Genomic DNA, 21876 nt, shown 5'->3' with positions numbered 1-21876 from the left:
CTTCAGGGTACCAGAACAGCAGATCTGCGCCCCGGCGGACAACGGGTTAACTGACCTGGTCCGGCGCGACCAGAACCAGTCCCGTGTCCTAATCACGCCACCATCCCCAGTCCTAAGAGGGGGGTAGGTACGCGTGTCGATCTAAAACATCACAGAGGGCGCCACCAAGACGGTCAGAACATAAAAGCACCGCGCCCGGTGGCCCACCCCAAAAGCGTGAGACCCCTCCGCCAATGCTTTGATCTATTCCGTTATCTCCCCCCAGAGATGAACGAGAATTCATCGAGACTAACCTAGTACACTGGCGCTCGGAAGAGACAAACTCCATCCTAGTTGCCCCATAAAAACGCTGTTTCCATGATGAGCATCCAAGGCGCGCAAGCCCATGCGTGGTTCCACACAGAAGCACCCAGGGCCAGCACTATGTACACGTCGAGACCCAAAACTTATCAATGGTAATTCTAACAAGAACCCAGATAACGTTCCCTCCAAGCCGCCTGGGAGAGCGGCAGGAAGCCGGCTAAGAGACACAGATATGGTCCCATATGACGCGTCCGAGGGAAAACACCCCTGTCAACCCGGCTCTGTATAAAAGAGAGGAGACAGGGAACCCCCAGAGAGACTTCCCACGTGAGCAATAATTGAAAAAATATATGTAACATTGAGCTACGTGACCAAAAGCGCAAGACATATGCAACAGAGCGCAGAGCAGAAAACATATTTTTAAGTTCTCACGCACCGCATAACTCATCTTGACAATAACAGAGGTCCACAACATGGAGCCTGAAAAGAACTCACGGAAGTCTCACAACCAATAGAAACGCGCCCAGTGACGTACTCTATGGCGGGGGGAATTCCGTGACCCACCTGCCCAAATATGGCGTGGGACCAGGGAACTCCCCCCCCCCCTCTCCCTACCCTGTGACGCGCTGACCCAACAGCGTGACAGGAAGCCCGAAGGACAGGAGGTCCAACCCCCTGACCAATCAGAAAAAAAGGGGAGGGAGGTTTATCAGTTCACCCCCTCAAGACCCCACACCCCGGATACGATGAAAAACAACAAGCAGCGATGATACCAGTGTACCTCGCATGCTACATGAAAAGCGTATATCCACTAGGATAAGCTAAACCAATGCACGCCAGCCACAGACGACAACTCGTTTGCGAACAGGTTTTATATACAAGGCTTTAGGCTTATGTGCGAAACACGTCACCCGTGTTTTATGTCTAAAGAAAAACACAGACGTTTAAGAGAGGGTGAAGACCTCGGTACAAGCTACATATTTGAGCCCTTCTGTAGGCTAACACTCTAACCAAGTTGTGGACTCGATGCCATGTTTCCAACGTAACAGAATACACACAACCCCCTCAGATAAAAAACGGTAAAATTTACCATTACAAGAAGAACACAGTCTTCTTCATGATGAGGGAAGACAAGTCTTTTGACCGAGTGCTAGCCACAGGCCTTGCCAAGCACACATATATATAGCGACCAGAACAATTTACAAGAAAACTGTCCTACTCTCCCAAACAAACACACAACCCCACAGCTAGGTGAGGGTTTACACATCGTATCCCCAATATATAACAGTGAATAAACACACAGTTTGTAACAAAAAACAGTCCCCCACCAGGAGGGACCTTTTATTTAGTAACAAAATTATATGTTGGGGAGGGGAAAGGGACAGGGGTAAACAGCGGAGAGTCACTAGCGGCGTGCAGCGCGGTGCCTGCCCCCACGGGGAGCCGGCCCGGAGGGACGGTTCTGGGGAGCCTGGTCACGTCGATCCCTACCGTCACCTCCGGGCGTGGGGCGGCTGGCTGCGGCGGACGAGGCACTCCCTCCACTCCTGGCCTTCTTGGACGAAGGCCCAGCAGCGGCGGCGGTGGTGGCGGAGGCAACGGTCGGGGTCCTCTGCCGGCGTTGCTTTCATTGGCCATCACCGGTGGCATCGGGTTGGGGGAAATGGGGTTGGAGCACAGAGCGCTCCTCCTCCATCTCTCTGCAGGCAGCCATCATCTGCTGCATGGCCCAGCCGAACAGCCCAGCATCGGAGAGGGGGGCCGTGAGCAGGGGAATCCTCTTCTGTTCCGGCACCCTCGCCTGCTCCAGCCAAAGGTGGCGCTGGGACAATGTGCAGGATAAGGTGCAGGATGGCTCCAGCCGCTTGGGCGTGAAGATATCGACCCGGCCGCCAATACCGACCTGGCCGTCATCATCCCCGACATGTAGCGCGCTAGCTGCACGATGTTAGACATCGCAGCTAGGCTCTGAGTCGCGGCAATGTACGCCTGGTCACTCCAATTAGCCATCTGCCTAGCCGATTTCCCTTGGGGAACCGGCTTCCGCAACGGCTCCCACACCACTTCGGGACAAAGTATGGATGTCATCGGGCTATCAAGCCGAGGCACCCTGTCCTTTAGTCCCTGGACCAAACCCACCACCCGCATGACTGGCACGTAGGTGGGGGTAAGGCCAGTGATGCAGGGGATTACCTGTCCCTGTTTCACGTAGGCCTCCATTGAAGGGAAGAATGGGCAGACAACGCCCGTCTCTCTCACAGGACGACGTTGCCAGAGATTATCTATCATGTCATCAGGGACAGGTGCAGGCAGAGGCTGTGGCAACGCCACGTCATTAGCGGCTGCGGTGGCCGCCATGAGCTCGGGGAACAAGGCAAGCAACTCCCCTTGCGTACCTCCCTCCACGTCGCCCACGTCCCTCACGTACGGGAGGCTACCATGTCGGGCGCCACCATCCGACGCGGCAGATAGCTGGGCATCTTGTCTCAGGGTCGGAGGTTCTAACCCAACACCAGAGAACAAGGGACCCCAAGGAGACGCAACACTCTCCTGCCACACCCCGAGGGGGAAAATGATACGAATCCATTGGGGCATCAAACAAGAGCGCTCTCGCCCCCTCCATGTGATCCTCAGTTTCCATCGGAAACAGAGACAGGGCAAGAGCACTCTAGTTCGGCTCCAGCACCTCCCCAAAGCCAGGCCGTTCGTCCCTGCAGCTCGTCGCCCTAGAATTTGTTCTTACTTGCTTGCCTGGGTAAATAAAGGTTAAATAAATGTTTTTTTTTAAGGAATCTTTTTATTTTTTTTTAAACAGATACCGATCATTTCCGATATTACATTTTAATGCCAATATCGGTAGGCCAATAATATCGGACATCCCTAATCATAACCACCCTGAACTCCAACATCATAACCACCTCTAACATCATAACCACTCTGAGGTTTTAGGGGGAACCCTTCTTACCAGAGGGCTGCTCAGCCTGAGTTGCAGAGTGTCTGGGCGACGACTGGTGGGAGTCCCGCCGTCCCTGTTGAACATCGGTCTGCCCCTGACCTTTGAACTCCCTGGTGAAACACTGATAAAACAGGTAGAGTCAAATGAATATACTCTTTAAAGCGCATTTCGCTTTTTAAACACATCTGTGTTTCTAATTAGAGGAGGTTAACCGTCAGTAGTGTGATAGTAAAGGGTTAACCTTCGGTAGTGTGGCAGTGAAAGGGTTACCCTGCTGTTGTGTGGCAGTGAAAGGGTTAACCTTCTGTGTATTGTCGCAGTGAAATGGTTAACCGTTTACAATCCCAATAACTGTTAAGAGTTTAGAAAAAACATGCAGGGGAAAAAAAGTTAGATGCTGTTTAACCCTTTAACCCTGCTTTGGTCACGTTTCCACCCCTCCCCCCACCTCTCCTCTCCCTCACTCACTGAGCGCTCAGAGGAGAACTGATGTGCTGTTAGGTCGCTTTCACATCAGAGCTGTTTGGTCCGGACTATCGGACCAGAATTCGATAGTCCGCTTTTTTGGGTTTGTGTGAATGCGCAGTCGAACTCTAGTGTGGACCAAACACGCAAACTCTGGTCCGCCAAAAAAACATAGGTCTCGGTTCGCTTCATCGGACCAAACGCGGACCAAATATAGGAAGTCACCTGATAAACTGTGCATCTTGGGTAGAAGGAAGAAAAAAACACTGCGGCTTATTATTATTATTATTATTACCGCGGCGCACGGCATTCACTGCAAAACAAGAACACTGTAGCCTAAACATGTCTCCTGATAAACTGTGCATCTTGGGTAGAAGGAAGAAAAAAACACTGCGGCTTATTATTATTATTACCGTGGCGCGCGGCATTCACTGCAAAACAAGCACACTGTAGCCTAAACATGTCTCCTGATAAACTGTGCATCTTGGGTAGAAGGAAGAAAAAAACACTGCAGCTTATTATTATTATTATTACCGCGGCGTGCGGCATTCACTGCAAAACAAGCACACTGTACACATATGGGCAGAAGACCAAATACACGTCATCGGCATCAACGGGGGGTCTGATAAGACGACAATACACGTCGTCGGCATTCAAAGTGTTAAGGGAAAGCCTCGTGACCCCCCCCCCCCCTACTGGACACTTACGGCGTATGTTTCGGCGTCACCGGGGTGCACCACGATGGCCACCTCTCGCAGGTGCTGCGGATGACTCCCCCTGCTGTGGGCCTGGACCTCCTCCAGCAGCAGACGGACCACCAGAGCTCTCGGGAAGCCCAGGTTGCCGGTGCCGAGTGCCGGGAAGGAGAGAGACTGCAGCTGGAGCCCCTCGGCCTTGTCCAGGCAATATCTGACGGCCGTCTTTAACTCCTGAAAAACACGAGAGAAATCATCCGTGTGCGACAAAACACTTTTTTTTAACACCGCGCCATGTTTTTATATATTTATTACAAAAAGATTTGCACTACCATCCATACGTTCTTTTATTTTTTAGAGCATTAACTCTTTGGAATAACCTGCCTCAAAACCTCTGCTGCATTTACAGTAGATTCACTTTAAAAAAATATCTTAAATAGTTTTTAACACTGTAAAGTATTTTGTTTTGTTTTTTTTGTTTTCCGTTTCTGTGCTTGCATGTAATTTTAGCCACCTTAATCGTTAGTTTCATTATGCATTGTTCAAGTTCAAGTTCAAGTTCTTTAATAGTTGTCATACAGAAGTACAGAATACTTTCATACAAAATGCTTCTTACTGTTACGCTCCAGAGACTGTGCTAGACAAGATAGTATCAAATAACATAATAACATAATATAGCATGAATTTAGAAGAAGAAAATGAGGTCACATTGTGTGTTGAGTACTGACTTTTAATAATTTTGTTTTGCTATAATAATTGTTTTTCTATGTTTTTTTTGTGTGGACCCCAGACTAGCTGGTTGCTATGGCACCAGCTAATGGAGATCCGTAATAAAATCAAATCAAATCATTGTTTGCCTTTTATATCTCATTGTTTGCACTTCGTTGTTTGCATTTTGTACCTCATTGTTTGCCTTTTGTACCTCATTGTTTGCCTTTTGTACCTCATTGTTTGCCTTTTGTACCTCATTGTTTGCCTTTTGTACCTCATTGTTTGCATTTTGTACCTCGTTGTTTGCATTTGTACTTTAGGTTGTACTTTAGGTTGTACTTTAGTTTGTATATTGTATATTTTGTATAGTGTTTGGAATTTATTCTTTTAACTTGTTTTCTTTATACCGTATGAAGCACATTCTCAGGGGGCTCATTACAGAACCAAGCATTTCACTGTAACGTATATGTACTTTATACGTGACGAATAAAACAAAACTTGAACTTGAAAGTAAAGAGAGTACCTCCTCTGCTTGGCCTCCCTGATGATAGAAGGGACAGACGGCGTGGAAGACCTTCTGACACTTCAGGTTGTAGCCGTCCGTGACGACGACGGTGCCGTAGGTCAACCTGTTCCCCTTGAACAACCCGTCGAGCGCCGCCTGTAGCTGGGGACCAGCGGCGGACAGGATCGCCTTGGCAACGGCTCCCTGGCTCAGGTTCCCGTTGTCGGCGACGGTGTTGACGACAACATCAGTCTGAGGAATAGTCAAAAGTAGCAGTGCATTGTGGGTTAATAAAGCACAACTTTCAAAGTTCAACTTCTGAGCACGGTAAGTTAAAGGAGCTGTAAGTGGTACTTTCTTTGGTAAAATAAGTGGTCTACATGTTCAAATAATAGCTCTACATTCCAACAGCCATCACTGATACAGAGTGTCTGGTTAGTAACATGGGTCTCCCAGTCCCTCCACTCTGCAGTAAACAGCCATCACTGATATAGAGTGTCTGGTCAGTAACATGGGTCTCCCAGTCCCTCCGCTCTGCAGTAAACAGCCATCACTGATACAGAGTGTCTGGTCAGTAACATGGGTCTCCCAGTCCCTCCACTCTGCAGTAAACAGCCATCACTGATACAGAGTGTCTGGTTAGTAACATGGGTCTCCCAGTCCCTCCACTCTGCAGTAAACAGACATCACTGATACAGAGTGTCTGGTCAGTAACATGGGTCTCTCAGTCCCTCCTGCTCTGCAGTAAACAGCCATCACTGATATAGAGTGTCTGGTCAGTAACATGGGTCTCCCAGTCCCTCCTGCTCTGCAGTAAACAGCCATCACTGATACAGAGTGTCTGGTCAGTAACATGGGTCTCCCAGTCCCTCCACTCTGCAGTAAACAGACATCACTGATACAGAGTGTCTGGTCAGTAACATGGGTCTCCCAGTCCCTCCACTCTGCAGTAAACAGACATCACTGATACAGAGTGTCTGGTCAGTAACATGGGTCTCCCAGTCCCTCCACTCTGCAGTAAACAGCCATCACTGATACAGAGTGTCTGGTCAGTAACATGCGTCTCCCAGTCCCTCCACTCTGCAGTAAACAGCCATCACTGATACAGAGTGTCTGGTCAGTAACATGGGTCTCCCAGTCCCTCCTGCTCTGCAGTAAACAGACATCACTGATACAGAGTGTCTGGTCAGTAACATGGGTCTCCCAGTCCCTCCACTCTGCAGTAAACAGCCATCACTGATACAGAGTGTCTGATCAGTAACATGGGTCTCTCAGTCCACATCGTTCCGTGGGTGTGTGCTGCTCTAGTTGTATGGTCTTAGGGGCACCACTGTTATGCTGGGGGTGTTGTTTCCCACAGGGAGATATGGACGGACCGTATGTTACGTTGTTGTTGTGAAATTAGTGTATTAGCAGGTAGCTGTGTTGTGTATGAGAAGGGAAGTATCAACCTGACTGTAAAACCCTGTATTGAGCTGGAAATAAAGCACCATACAGAAAAGGAAACTCCCCTCTTTCTTCCCTACATTACTGCATGACGGATCGCTACATTATGTTGATCCACCACAATAGAACACATTAAATAGCTTACATAAGTCTTACCAGCTAGCACTAACGTTAGCTTTTTTTGTTTAGAAAAAGCTCACGCCAACTTATGAGGCTGTAACTGAGTGGCGAGACTAAACAAAAAATACTAAATCGAAACTAAACAAAAAAGACTAAAACGAAAATGCTCAGACCTGTAGTTGACTAAAAAAACTTAGAAAAATAGATAAAGGTAACTAAATATGATGAAAACAAAAAAGATCATTTGAGACATGACTAAGTTAAAAATAGCTGACGAAATTAGACCGACAGTAGGGCAGCATGTGGTACAGTAGTCTACACCCTCCCCAGACCGAGAGGAGGGCAGCATGTGGTAGTCTACACCCTCCCCAGACCGACAGTAGGGCAGCATGCGGTGGTCTACACCCTCCCCCAGACTGACAGTAGGGCAGCATGTGGTAGTCTACATCCTGACTATGATGCAAATGATACAGAAAAAAAGACAAAAAAAACGATAACAATAATTATTATTATTAGTGTGAAAATTATGGAAATAATAATAATCATAATAATAATACATTTTATTTATAAGGCGCCTTTCAGGACACTCAAGGTCGCCGTACAACAATTTAAAAACAGTTCATTAACAATCGCAAAATACATTTAAAAAATAAAATAAAATCAGACATATGCCTGCCTAAACAGGTGGGTTTTGAATGGGATGCTTGAAACAATCTATATGCATACAGTATACAATATATAAAAGACATCATACACACTAAATGTACTCACCAATTGGTCTTGGATGTCTCCCACACTGAGAATGATCCGCAGACCCTCCTGCGTGTACTTCTCCAGGATTCCTTGTTGCTCTCCCCTTCCATACCTAGAAGCAGAGATAATAGGGAGGTGTAGTCTGACGTCGCTTTGGACCGCCCGCGAGGTCCACCCGTATAGGGATTTATCATTGGGAAAATGGATTATCGGCTATTGTAACAATTCTGCCGCATGGAAATTAAGATAAGATAAGATAATATATTCCTTTATTGATCCCCTTGGGGAAATTCAGGCATCATAGCAGCATGGGGGAAGGGGGGGGGGGGTACAGGTAGTAAAAACAACACAAGCAGTGTAAACAAATGTCAATATAATTGACTATCTAACTAACTGAAAAATATATTCACAGTATTCACAGTGAAAAGCTTTCCAATTTTTGTTCCTGGAAATAACGTTATAGCCTGCTGCGACACATAAATATCTAGCTGTTAGCAATGACAGCAGCCAGCTAGCTCGCTTGTTTGATTATGTCACGTTCGCTATTAACACATTCAGGGCCATTGGGATGCGTCTAATATCACTCAAGAGGACCAGCAAATGTAAACAGACTTGGGGCTGTTTGTAGAGCTAAATCTATACTTTATAGTATTGCTATCTGTCCATTCTCATTGTCAATCGAGACCATAAACCGTCCCTTCAAAATGGCTTAAAGAAAAAAAAATGTCATCAATACGTTCTCATTTTATAGCGCTGTGAATATAAGCGTTATAAGGGATTTCCTGGAAGGCGAGATAAAGGGCTAATAGCAGCATTTCCGTTAGCCGGTAATTACCGGTATTTGACCGGCAAAATATGTTGAAGTCCGAATATTTAAATCTCTCCGGTCTTAACACTTTGGTTAAATTCATGATATACCATAGGTTGCCGGCTCTATTTGTCTATGGAGAAAGTCCCCTTCTTTGCAGGGCTATAACTTTTTAAATTCTATTGCTACATTGCCATTATTAGGGCCCATTCAAAGTCCTATATGTATTGTTCATTGTGTAGCAACGTTAAACTTTTTCATTCACATATTCATAGTAAAGTATGGTCTAATGTATAAGTATGTTTTCATCTCTTTCTGCAGCTTTCTCCAGAACGTGATATATAGCCCCAAATGCATTATATTGATGATGAAATACAGTTTGATGGCAATCAGCGCGATATAAAAAATTCCAACTAGACGTACTTCTAGAAGTTACTACACGTCATCTGATGTTGACCGGATGGGCGAGGGGGCGTTTATAATTCCGTGGGCAGCGTTATACCAATCATCTAATGTGGGTCAAATGTTGATAATAGCAGTTAGTATCGAAGACGGTAACGTTACACGCTGAAACTCACCCCAGTCTCCGCGCGCCGTTGGGCGATCATCGTAGAGTAGAAATCTTATCATTATGGGATATATTTTTACCCGGTCCATCTCCAGCTTGTATAATGGTATATACGTCCAAATCATGTTGTTTATCGAGTTATTGCCAATCGATTACTGTGTAGCGTGACGAGCCAGAGTCCCATGACCTATAGCGAGCGCCCGGAAGTACTACGGACGTCTAGCACAACCTCTATGGCACATCCTGTTTGGCGATTGCGCCGATCGGCCACCAGATGGCGCTCCTGAACCGCCAGAGAGCTCAGTGGGTCCTGCTGGTGGATCTCAGGCCAGCGGAGGGGACATATGAATCAGATCGCAGATTTTTGAAATATTGATATAAGAACGCTGTACAGCGTCCTCCGGCAACTTGAGCATGGCCCGCAATGACGTCAAAAGACGTTTCATGGCAGTCAAAGTGTTAATGTCCGGTGAAAATAATTCCTCTAAGCACAATTTTATTATTTGAATTGTATTAAAATCGGCTAAAATTAAATAGCCTATGCGATGAACGAAACAATAATTCCATTTTCAGTTTCATTGTTGCTTCACTCCGATAGGATGGCGCCGCTCAGATGTGAAACTTAATTTTTTTTTTTTTTTAGCCTGCACGCTCTGGCCACCATAACGTCAAACAGGTATACGAGGAAGAGAGAGAGATGGCGAAACAAGCTAAGCTTAGTAAATATTTCACGAAACCAAGCACAAGCAGGTCTAATAATGACAAAGATGAATCTTCTGAACTTGAAGTCACAGAGACCGCTGACGCTGATGCCGTGGTGGCTCCTCGCTGTTCCCCCCCCCGCTGTTCTCGCATGCAGGTACAAAACGGATAGGCACAACGAGAGACGGGGTGAGTGAGTGTTGAAATTTTTTAATCATAATATGCAACTGTTGGTTGACTGCCGTGTCACATAGTAATGCATATTATTGATTATAACTAAATGTAGGCTATAACCTATAATGAAATTAACAAATGCGTTACGCGCACGTGGCTCGTCCTCTCTGCATGTGGCGACGAGCTAGCAAACGAGGCAATGTGATGATCAACTACAGTTTGCTGTGTGTGAAGTTGAACATTATGATATGTGTGACGTGTCTGATACAACGAGGCGATGTCGACTCGAGATTCATTTGGGGGTGCGTGCGACAGCTGCTGCAGTGCAAGCCTGCGGGGCGGGAGCTTGATGCTGGTAGCGTATCGCACTAACATGAGAGGCGAGAGGTAGTAATTTGATTCTGCAAATCAATTTCTCATTCTTCGCTTGATGTAATTAATACACATGTCCAATTATAACGGAATTCGTTAGCTCATAAAAATGTGATTATAATAGACTGCTGTTTAAAACTCTGACCGGAATTTCTTGAATATGTCTGGTGATAGAAATATTGCAGGACACCCAGACCGGCACGAATATGTTCTAACGGAAACGCTGGCTAATAGCTACTAACGCTATATCCAATGGCATTTCCGTTATACAGATGCAACAGTTAAAACTCAAACTGCATATGATCGGCACGATTCTCAAGCATGTATGCATGAAAGGGGTGGGGGGGGGGGGGGGCGGGGGACGTCGTTTCTTATTATTGATTACCAATAACCGTGTTCGTCTAAGTTGCCACATAGGCCGATCGTATCGTATCATAACAAGGCTCGATCGGGCTGTAATTTACGTGAAAAAGATCTTACCATGAGCCGGTTGGATTCCCCAGAGCAGTGGTTCTCAAACTGTGGTACGCGTACCACTAGTGGTACTGCTGGTGGTACTTGAAAACATTTCCAAAAAAGCTAAAAAAAAAATGTGCAGTCAGGTCACTGAACTTAGAAGCAGGCCAGGCCAGTGTTTCTGGTTGCGGCGGCGCGATAGTTTGATAATCTAAGTGGGGAACAACCAGGAGATCACTGTGACAGAGAGTAATGCAGTCTAAACAGTCATACATCTTTAATTCAACTTCAGCCCTGATCATAACCATTTATTTTTAGATTTCTTGTAATGTCAGATAAAAAATGAAATACTCCCACTTTTCTGAAAAGAGTTGTTGTTAAATCTGACATTACAAAAAATCCATCAAAATATGTGTTGCTGCTAATCATTGACACATATGCCTAGCCTGTAATAATCCCCCCCAGAAAAATGTACTTTGCATTTGATATATTGAAAATATTTTACTTTTTGTGTGTTTTCTTTAACAATAATTTGTGATGCCCATCACACAAACTGGCATTTAAAGGGTAAAAATTCAAAAATGCCTGCACCAGAATGCAGGAAATTAAGTTTTTGTAACAAAATAATTGTGTGTGTGTTGTGTGTGTGTGTGTGTGTGTGTGTGTGTGTGTGTGTGTGTGTGTGAGTGTGAGAGAGAGAGAATGACGGACAATTGCTTGCTGTGAGAGAGAGAGAGAGAGAGAGAGAGAGAGAGAGAGAGAGAGAGTGAGAGAGAGAGAGAATTAAGTACATTTGCTGAAATACAGTTGTTCTTAATTTTCTCACTTGCTATGTGAGAATGTTAGTTATTATCAGTGTTGTGCTAGTTACTGAAAAATAGTAACTCAGTTACTTTACTAGTTACTTCATTTCAAAGTAACTTCGTTACTGTACTAGTTACTTACACCCAAAAGTAATGAGTTACTGTGAAAAGTAACTATTTAGTTATTTAAAAAAAAATAAAAAAATAAAATTGCTCAAGTCCCATGCCCCATATACTCAAAATCGGTTGATCAACTTGACAGTTTCCATTCACATCACCGAACTCTGCTAAGCAATGTGGTCTAGAGCGTTTCATTATATATTCCCTCCCCGCTGTATGTATATTTCTCTCCCACCCACCCACCCCCTCCTAATGTACAGTCCCCTCCCCATCATATGTATATACTCTGTCAGGATCTAGGGGTAACAGTACTGTATATTTGAATACCGCTTATGTCACAAATGTATCAGTACTAAATACCTATATGTCCCTATGCCATAAATGTCATGTATGTTGTGTATGTCATAAATGTCTATATGAATTGAAAATGGGGGACCCTGATGGAAACAAGACAAACGTCTTTCTCAGGTCTGCATCCCCTTAACAATTGTATGTATTGAGCCGTACTGTATTGTACCCATTCTGCAATCTGTTAAATAAAGTTTTCATTCATTCATTCATTCATTCATCCATTCATTAATTCATTCATAACCATCTTGCAGCGTTGTTTAAGATATCAATCAAAGCATTGCAACGTTAGAATAGTTAGGATATCAATTGTGCATGAAAGGACTATATTTATATTGTTTGATTAGTATTATGAGATTCCCTGGCAGATTTCGTACAGTCAAAATCCGTTGATCTTGAGTTTCAGTGAACACATTGCACTCACCGTCACCAGTCTGCGGTGGTCGAGATGTAACGTTAGTCCAGTTGACTCCAGCAGCCCTTCAAACATGTTCTTTATCTCGTTTCCATGTTGTATATTAATTATCTCTCCAAGTAGTTGCTAAATGGTTTGTTAGTTCGTTATTATTACTGCGTTCTTATTATGTAGATTCATAGCGAGCGTCCTCTTGTTTACTGTAGAGAGCGTCTATTTCTTTCAGAACGTCAGTGGCCAATCAGAAGTGCGAAAACAGAATGAGGCTACGGAAAGAAATAATAATAATAATAATACTTCGTTTTATATAGCGCCTTTCAGTCTACAGTAAACAAAACAAACGCAGGCGAAATAAGGACGCTCGCTATGAATCTACATAAAAAGAACGCAGTAACGAACTAACAAACCATTCAGTAACGTAAGTAGCGTTACTGAATTTCAAAAGTAATGCGTTAGAGTACTAGTTGCGGCAAAAAGTAACTTCGTTTCTGTAACGCGTTACTTTGTAACGCGTTAGTCCCAACACTGGTTATTATGTTCTCAATGCCCCTTGCATTGGATGAGTTGTGTGGAAGCGTAGTTCTAGTGCTATCTCTTTGTACATTGTGGCTGTGTCTGACAAAAGTTAACAATAAATAATGGTATCAGGAATACATTTGCCTCCTGCGTGAACTGTGCATAGCTGAATAGACTGTATTTTAACGCCGGTCATATGGTGGTACTTGGAGAGCCAGCTACGTTCTCAGGTGGTACTTGGTGTAAAAGGTTTGAGAACCACTGCCCCAGAGCATTTCCCCGTTATCGATCGCCATCTGGTAGATCGATATGTCCATTGGCTGATGATAAATCCCCTTATTGCATAGTGAAATCCACAATCCAAAACGTATCCCGTGCAACAGACAATAGCTATCGCTTCAGATGAGTAGAAAACTACATTAGAGATCCAAAAAAAAAGAAGACAACTTCTGCCACAGGGAACACTCTATTATCGCGATAGCGCCCCTAAGAGGATCTGGCCGGTATTGCACTTTGGCGAATTCAAAGAGTAGGGTACATCTGCAGTGCAGCTCGGCGACCTTGAATAGGTTATTAAAATGGAATAAAAGCCAAAACAACTTGCCAAGGATATATCCGTGCTTCTGTCCACAACAGGTGGAATAGAAACACGTATATATCCGTTGTTCATCCCCATTGTGTTAAGTAAAAAAAAGTACGGATGTTCGATATTGGCTTTTTTACCGATATCCGATATACCGATATTGTACAACTCTTAATTTCCGATACCGATATCAACCGATACCGATATATGCAGGGTGTCCCCCCAAAAGAAACTGAATAATTTCTCTTGTCGTGGAATTAACACAACATTATGCATACTTTTGACAATAAATAAAATAAGGATTTGTCCTTACTTGCTTGCCTGGGTAAATAAAGGTTAAATAAATGTAAAAAAAAATTATTAAAAATGTTTCTTTTTTTGAAAAACGATAACGCTAATTTACGTTATTACATTTTAATGCCAATATCGGTCGATAATATCGGTAGGCCCATAATATCGGACATCCCTAAAAAAAACGAAATCATATTTTAACACATTCCCGGCCAACCACGGACATGTCCATGTTTCGGATACAACGGTTGAGGGCCAACCACGGACATGTCCGTGGCAAGGTTGTTTTGGCTTTTATTCCATTGTAATATCCCACTCAATGTCACTGCAGATTTAAAAAAATGTTTGTATCTCTCTTTCTCCGATTTTTCTCTGTTTTCTCCCCGTCCCAATTTAGTCGTTGTGCCAATTCCCCCCCCTCCCCTACCTGGTTGTTGTGCGTATGTTCTCCTACTGGTCGGTACAAGGGAACCCTGAAGTATCCGCACGCTTCCTCCGACACGTGCGGCGATAGCCAGTGGCTCTCTTCTCACCTGGCAGCGAGGGCTCTCATTGGTGAAGTGTAACGCGTGGGAGGTCACGCTGCCTTCCTCAAGTCCTGCCTCCGCTGAGCAAGCGCCCAGACCTGACCTGTAGGCGTCGCTGTCCACAACGCCAGTTTCCCACCCACGGCTTCCCTCCCCCTAACCCAGCCAAACGAGTTAGTATAGCGATCAGCCCAAGCCAAGGCAATGCTGACTCCGGGAGTCGAGACCGCAGCCTCTTGCATTGGTGACGAGTGCAATCTCCGCTACGCCACCTGACCGCCCCACGGCACTGCAGATTTAGGCTTTGTGTCCACCGGGGAAGTATTTTTCAAGGCGGACCACTTTGAAAAGCAAAAATATGCATGCTCAGAGTGTTTCCAGAGCGTGAGTGGCTCCGCCACTTGCTCGATGTTGATTGGGAGCGCTCCGCCCAAAGACGCTGGCCGCCGAGAGCGCTAAAACGCGAGGCGCGGTGCTGGGAAAAGGAGCGCGCCTGTCGCGTCTGTAGCATAGAAATGAATGACAGAAAGGAGCTGACAACTCATAAAACTTCCCCGGTCGACACAGGCCCTTACCCTACTCTTGGAATTCGGAAACGTGCATTACCGGCCAGATCCTCATAGGGGCGCTGTCTCGATAATGCAGTGTTCCCTGTGGCAGAACGGATGACGTTTTTTTTCATCATGCAGTGAATTTTCCTGCTAGCCTGAAGCTATGCCTGTAGCATGTAGCTTGGAATACCTTTTGCGACGCCGAATTCAGTATGCAGTAAAGGAATATATCATCAGCCAATGGACATATGGATCTACCAGATGGCGATCGATAACTGGGAAATCCTTTTTGCAGTCCAACCAGTCACAGGTAAGAGCTATTTGACATCAATTACAGCCTGGTCGGGCCTTGCTTTGATAGCCATCCACCCGGTCAGCGAATTAGGCTAATGCCGTTATTGGTAATCAATAATCAGAAACGACGTCCCCCGCCCCCCCCCCCCCCCCCCCCCCCCTTTCATGCAGTCATGGTGGACCATGATACCGATCAAATGCATTTAGATTTGTATCTCTAGCTGGTCTATGGCCGAAACGCCATTCGATTTAACGTTATTAGCTTAGCGCCTTGTAACTCGCCTTCCAGGAAATACCCCAGAACATTTTGCTATATAGTTCCTATTCACGACGCTATAAAATGGGAACGTATTGATGAAAAAATTATTTGTATAAGGTATATTGAAGGGATGGTTTATAGTGTCAATTGACAATGAGAATGGACAGATAGCAATACTATAAAGTATATATTTAGCTCTACAAACAACCTCACGCAGAATGAAAGTTTGTTTTGATTTGCTGGCCGTATAGAGTGGGATTAGACGGATCCAAATGGGCCAGAATGTGTTAACGTGGTATAGTATAGATGCTTAAGTCACATACCGTCCTCTTTCTTGGTTAAGGTGTCCCTGGTGTTCTCCTCGAGACCGGTTTCCTCTCCCTCCAGCTCCTCCCTGTCCTCCTCCTCTCTGGTTTTTCCCGTGTCCCCTCCCATTGGTGGAGCCTCGACTTCCACTGCGCCCCGATGCTCCTCTTCCTCGATACGCGCTAACCGTGGGAATACATCGACGGTCAGGCAGTGTCAAAATAATAATAATAATAATAATAAACTTTATTTGTATAGCACCTTTCATACAGAAACTGCAGCTCAAAGTGCTTCACAACAGAAAAAAGACATGAGCACATAAAGTGCAGACATATAAAATCACAGTTTTTCACATTAGGATCTAACATCCCAACAGGCCACCTTGTTTATGGTTTGATTCAGTTTTAAATAGACAATAATAAAAAGAGTAAGATAAAATAGACAGAGTAAAATAGTGCAATAGTGCAGTGCAATAAAATAGTAGAATAGAATAGATTAAAAAAATTCAAAAAAAACTCAACAGTTCAAAGTCGTCTTTACCTTCTCTGTTTTGTATCCACAGTTTAAAACTTGACAGTCTTCCCTCCTGTTTTAGACCCACTTTGACCCTTCAAACCTCCCACTCAGGGCAAACCTCCCTCTCAGGGCGCAGTTCCCTCTCTCAGGGTGCAGTTCTAGGCCTAGATCCTACACAGCTTTAAACACCTTTTAACACTACACCATATTGTATCTATTTATTATTAAAAAGTGTGCACTACATTCCTACCTAATTTGAGAATTTTTGCATTTAGTTTTGTATATTGTATATTTTGTACAGCGTTTGGTTTTTATCCTTTTTACTTTTACTGTATGAAGCACAAACTCAGGGGGCTCATACAGAAACAAGCATTTCACTGTAATGTATGTACCTTATATGTGACAAATAAAACATGAACTTGAACTTTGAAACTTGAATTTACAATATCTCTAAGTACAATATCAATATCCTGGTTGCCTTCAATTTTACCTGCTCGTGTCATCTCCCTTCTTCGGTACGGTCATCCTCGGGTGAAGGTCTGCGAATACCTCGCTGACGGCCCGGGCCAGGGCTCTGACCGTGTTCTCATTGATGTCCACCAGGTGAACCTCCGTCAGGGATGTCCGACCTTCGTTATTCTCGGTGTACTCCCGCACTGCCTTGGCGATGGTGTCGGCGCAGAGCTCGAGGGGGAAACCGTAGATCCCGGAACTCAGTGCCGGCAAAGCGACCGTGGAGCACTGGGACGCCGTAGCCTTCCTCAGGCTTTCTTTGACCGCGAGTTTCAGGCACGACACCGCCGACTTCTGATCGTGATCGGAGAACACCGGGCCGATCGCGTGGATCACAAACGAGCAGGGCAGCTTACAGGAATCCGTCACGACGGCGTCTCCTGCCTGCAGAGGTCCACACTTGGCGACGAGGTCGTCGCTGAGTTTCTGCAGTCGTGGCCCTGCGGCTTTGAGCAGAGCCAAAGCCACGCCTCCGTTGTGCTTCAGCTCCTCATTGGCTGCGTTGACAACAGCGTCCACTTTGACCCTGCAGATATTGGCTCTTCTGACCGAGAACAGAATTCCACTGGCCGTTCGCACTTCACAGTAGGTCTCTTGCCCCTCATCCTCTTCCTTGTCGTCATCCTCCTCCTCCTCCTCCTCATTCTCTTCATGCAGAATCACCACACAGTTGTTCTCTTTCATCACAGTGTCCAGGAGCCTGCTGCCCTGCTCCAAGAAGTACTTCTTAGCCCCTGGCTTATCGACTGTGAGAGAATCGGTTTGGAGAGCGGCAGCCATCCTCTGAAAAGACTCCTTGGCTTTCTGGACATGGAGACAAGCACCGGTGATGTTGATTCTTCGTCTCCTGGGATCAAAGCGGACCATCACCTCAGGAGCAAAACGGGGCCATTCTTGGGACTTGTTCTCTTGGATGAACTGCATCACAGCGCAGGACTTGACGTGGATTGCTCTTTGGACCCTTGAGTAACTAGCGACGAAGTCCTCCAGGTTTCGACTGACCTCCTTCACTGGATTGATGAAGCCAGACACCGTTACACAGCCTGTGTGGGTCTGGATAGACACAGTCTTCTTCGTTGAGGAGTTGCAGGAATCCACAAGCTGTTTGATCAGCTGAGTCCACTTGGGCATTCGTAGCACTTCCTGGTCTGTGACTAACACACTGTGGTGTGACAAAGCAGTGTTCATCTTTCTTTCTGCATCGGCCAGGATGTCGTCCGAGTTCTTTCTGCATCGGCCAGGATGTCGTCCGAGCTCCCCATGAGGAAAACGGCTGTCCCCTCCACATTGTAAACGGCGCTGATTCCCTGCGACGTGAACAGATCCTGTGACATATCCATGCAGTCCACTGACTTCAGGAAGTCCAGGATATGTGGGTCCATGTCCAGTGGTCTCTTGCTCATCCTTTGCTCCCTCTCAAGGATCCAATACTTGGCTTTTAAAACCTCTTCAGGTAGGCCCGAGATGGTCAAGGTGTCGGTGTCCTCTCGATAGGAGAGCAGCATCTCGGGGGAGATGTCCGCTGCGGCCCCCAGCAGTCCCTCCTGCTGTAGAATGTAGTATTTAGCGGGCGGTATCGGCACGTCCTCTGACCCTCCGTCCCTCTGTCTCTTCATCTGACTTGTGGCCCTTTGAACGATACTCTCCACTGGACCTCTGATCCGCCTCATGTCCTCGGCTCCGCCCGCCACCGTCAGGACACCTCTGGACGCGTCCATCAGTAGGACTCCGTCTTCTTTCACGACCAAACGCACCTCGCCCTCCGCCGAGCGCCAGGCGGGCGCGTCTGCGACGCACTCGAACGCCGTGTAGGGAGCCAAGAGCTGACGGAAGGCGGCCAGGGCGCCGTCCCTCCACTCGTCCGCGTGTCTCTCGGTCGCGCTCTTCCGTCTCAACAGGCTCGGCAGGGGGCTGAGCCTCACCTCCGGCCTGTCCATGTCCACGCTGCAGAAGCAGGACGCCATCTGGTCGTTGAGGTGTTTCGACTGTTTCTTCATGAGGAGGAACTTCCACACAGCGTGGTGGACGCTCTCTGTGAAGGCGTCAGGCATCTTCCACGTTGGCCGGTCCTCGCCGTACAGGGCCGTCCCCAGGGACACGTAGTAGGGATACACCTTGATGGGGACTCGGGCCAAAACGTGGTCTTTTCTCTGCGGAATGGTTTCCGCAACTGGGACAAATGATGGGAAACGGAATAACCATCGATAACACAATGAAGGTAGCATTGAAGTAAATCTGATGATTCTATTTGAAAGTTCATTATTAACTATATGTTAATTGTTTTTATATTTTGCAGTTTATTATATTATATGCATAATATATTTTAATGTGATACAATATAGCCAAACAACAATAAAATAATAAAACTGTAACTTATTCAGAGAACAGGAACTTACTTTTTGTGTCAGAAAAGGTAACAATGGCAGCCTGCTCCTCAGGTATGACATCGATGTTGCTAGGCAGAGCCCAGCTCTTCTCAAAGTAGAGACCCAGCATGTCTTTAAAGGTGTATAGACACAAATATGGCAACTTATCAATATCAACATGGCTGTGGTCAATTTACTCTCAATTCAATCAAATCATTAAATTACATTACATTTTTATTTTATTTCTTTCATGTTTTACATATATAATTTCAGTTTTTTGTTTTGCATATATATATATATATATATATATATATATATATATATATATATATATATTGTTTTGTAAGGTTTTAAATTAGTACACTCATTTGAGTAGTGGAAAAGGGGTAGGATTAAATAAGTGTATACTTATTCCTACTCGTTTTCGAACATTTAAATTGAGTTTTGCTTTTGTTTATTTTAATAATTTTTTATTTAATTTTTTGAGATCAATGATTTGTTTTGATTTTATATTGTTTGTATTTATTTATTTACATGATCGAAATAAAGATTTCAAATGTAATCAAAATCAAATCAACATGTAAATAAATATGTGACCAAGCTCAGCAGTTCCTGGCACAAGTCTCCCTCTGTCATATTTCAGATTACTACGCATTGTGATAGTACAGAATGTACGCTTTCAAATGATGTGTCATACATTGAAATCTGAAAATATTTGAAGAAGATATATGCTTATTTTAATCTAGTTAAACCTCAAGTCTCAGAGCAAAGAAAAACTAAGAAAATCCAATCTAAAGTTTGGCTGCATTTTTAACTCCTTGGCAGTCAGGTACTAGGTGTCACAAACTGCCTTTTTCATTTGTGTGAGTTGAACTCGTGAATACTTTTTTTTACGATAATCCACTTCCTGAATTGATTGAAAGTGTTTTGAACCCAGTACGAAAATCATCTATTTATTAGCAGGAATATGTGACTGGTTAAAACAGCACACTTCCATGTTTATGAGGACGCTTGCTTTTGATATTGATCTAAAACAAAAGTAGCAAAACAAGAGCAGATTTGGGTGTTCAACTTTACATTAGATTATATAACATCCAAATGTATTGTCTATATATATATTTGCATATTGTACACGCTATCATACAGAGTTATATGGGTTATATGCAGATGTATAAGTAAGTATATATATATAAAACACTACAACATACCTTTAATGTGGGTGAGATCTCCCTCCAGGTCCTCCACCCTGACACAGCGTGTTCTCTCCAGCCAACGGGCAGCCATTCCATGCTTCGTGAACATCTCCATGGTCCGGCTGGCAGTGAGGAATCTATCCGCATCTACACAAGAACAACTGTATCAAGCTTGTGGTAGAACCGGAGAGGTTAATAACACACATGTGGTAGAACTGGAGAGGTTAATAACACACATGTGGTGGAACTGGAGAGGTTAATAACACACATGTGGTGGAACTGGAGAGGTTAATAACACACATGTGGTGGAACTGGAGAGGTTAATAACACACATGTGGTAGAACTGGAGAGGTTAATAACACACATGTGGTAGAACTGGAGAGGTTAATAACACACATGTGGTAGAACCGGAGAGGTTAATAACACACATGTGGTGGAACTGGAGAGGTTAATAACACACATGTGGTGGAACTGGAGAGGTTAATAACACACATGTGGTAGAACTGGAGAGATTAATAACACACATGTGGTAGAACTGGAGAGGTTAATAACACACATGTGGTAGAACTGGAGAGGTTAATAACACACATGTGGTGGAACTGGAGAGGTTAATAACACACATGTGGTGGAACTGGAGAGGTTAATAACACACATGTGGTAGAACTGGAGAGGTTAATAACACACATGTGGTAGAACTGGAGAGGTTAATAACACACATGTGGTGGAACTGGAGAGGTTAATAACACACATGTGGTAGAACTGGAGAGGTTAATAACACACATGTGGTGGAACTGGAGAGGTTAATAACACATGTGGTAGAACTGGAGAGGTTAATAACACACATGTGGTAGAACTGGAGAGGTTAATAACACACATGTGGTGGAACCGGAGAGGTTAATAACACACATGTGGTGGAACTGGAGAGGTTAATAACACACATGTGGTGGAACTGGAGAGGTTAATAACACACACATGTGGTGGAACTGGAGGGGTTAATAACACACATGTGGTGGAACTGGAGAGATTAATAACACACATGTGGTGGAACTGGAGAGGTTAATAACACACATGTGGTGGAACTGGAGAGATTAATAACGCACATGTGGAAGAACTGGAGAGGTTAATAACGCACATGTGGTAGAACTGGAGAGGTTAATAACACACATGTGGTGGAACTGGAGAGGTTAATAACGCACATGTGGTAGAACTGGAGAGGTTAATAACACACATATGGTAGAACT

General features: G+C 44.8%; 1 protein-coding gene across 1 annotated transcript in view; it reads right to left on the bottom strand.

Annotated features, from left to right (window-relative positions):
- LOC311235894 (protein mono-ADP-ribosyltransferase PARP14-like) overlaps positions 1 to 21876 on the bottom strand; it is a 139140-nt gene that overhangs the window by 83034 nt on the left and 34230 nt on the right. Inside the window, 9 exon segments of the mRNA XM_084323416.1 lie at positions 3269 to 3380; positions 4432 to 4653; positions 5654 to 5887; positions 7973 to 8066; positions 16065 to 16229; positions 17054 to 18298; positions 18301 to 19246; positions 19473 to 19574; positions 20651 to 20782. Coding sequence (XP_084179542.1) covers positions 3269 to 3380; positions 4432 to 4653; positions 5654 to 5887; positions 7973 to 8066; positions 16065 to 16229; positions 17054 to 18298; positions 18301 to 19246; positions 19473 to 19574; positions 20651 to 20782 — 3252 coding nt within the window.

Source organism: Notolepis coatsorum (genome assembly GCF_963971535.1).
Source record: "Notolepis coatsorum genome assembly, chromosome: 10".
In the NCBI taxonomy this organism is placed as follows: Eukaryota; Metazoa; Chordata; class Actinopteri; order Aulopiformes; family Paralepididae; genus Notolepis; species Notolepis coatsorum.
The sequence above is the reverse complement of the archived record's forward strand: the minus strand, read 5'-3'. Positions and strand labels throughout refer to the sequence as shown.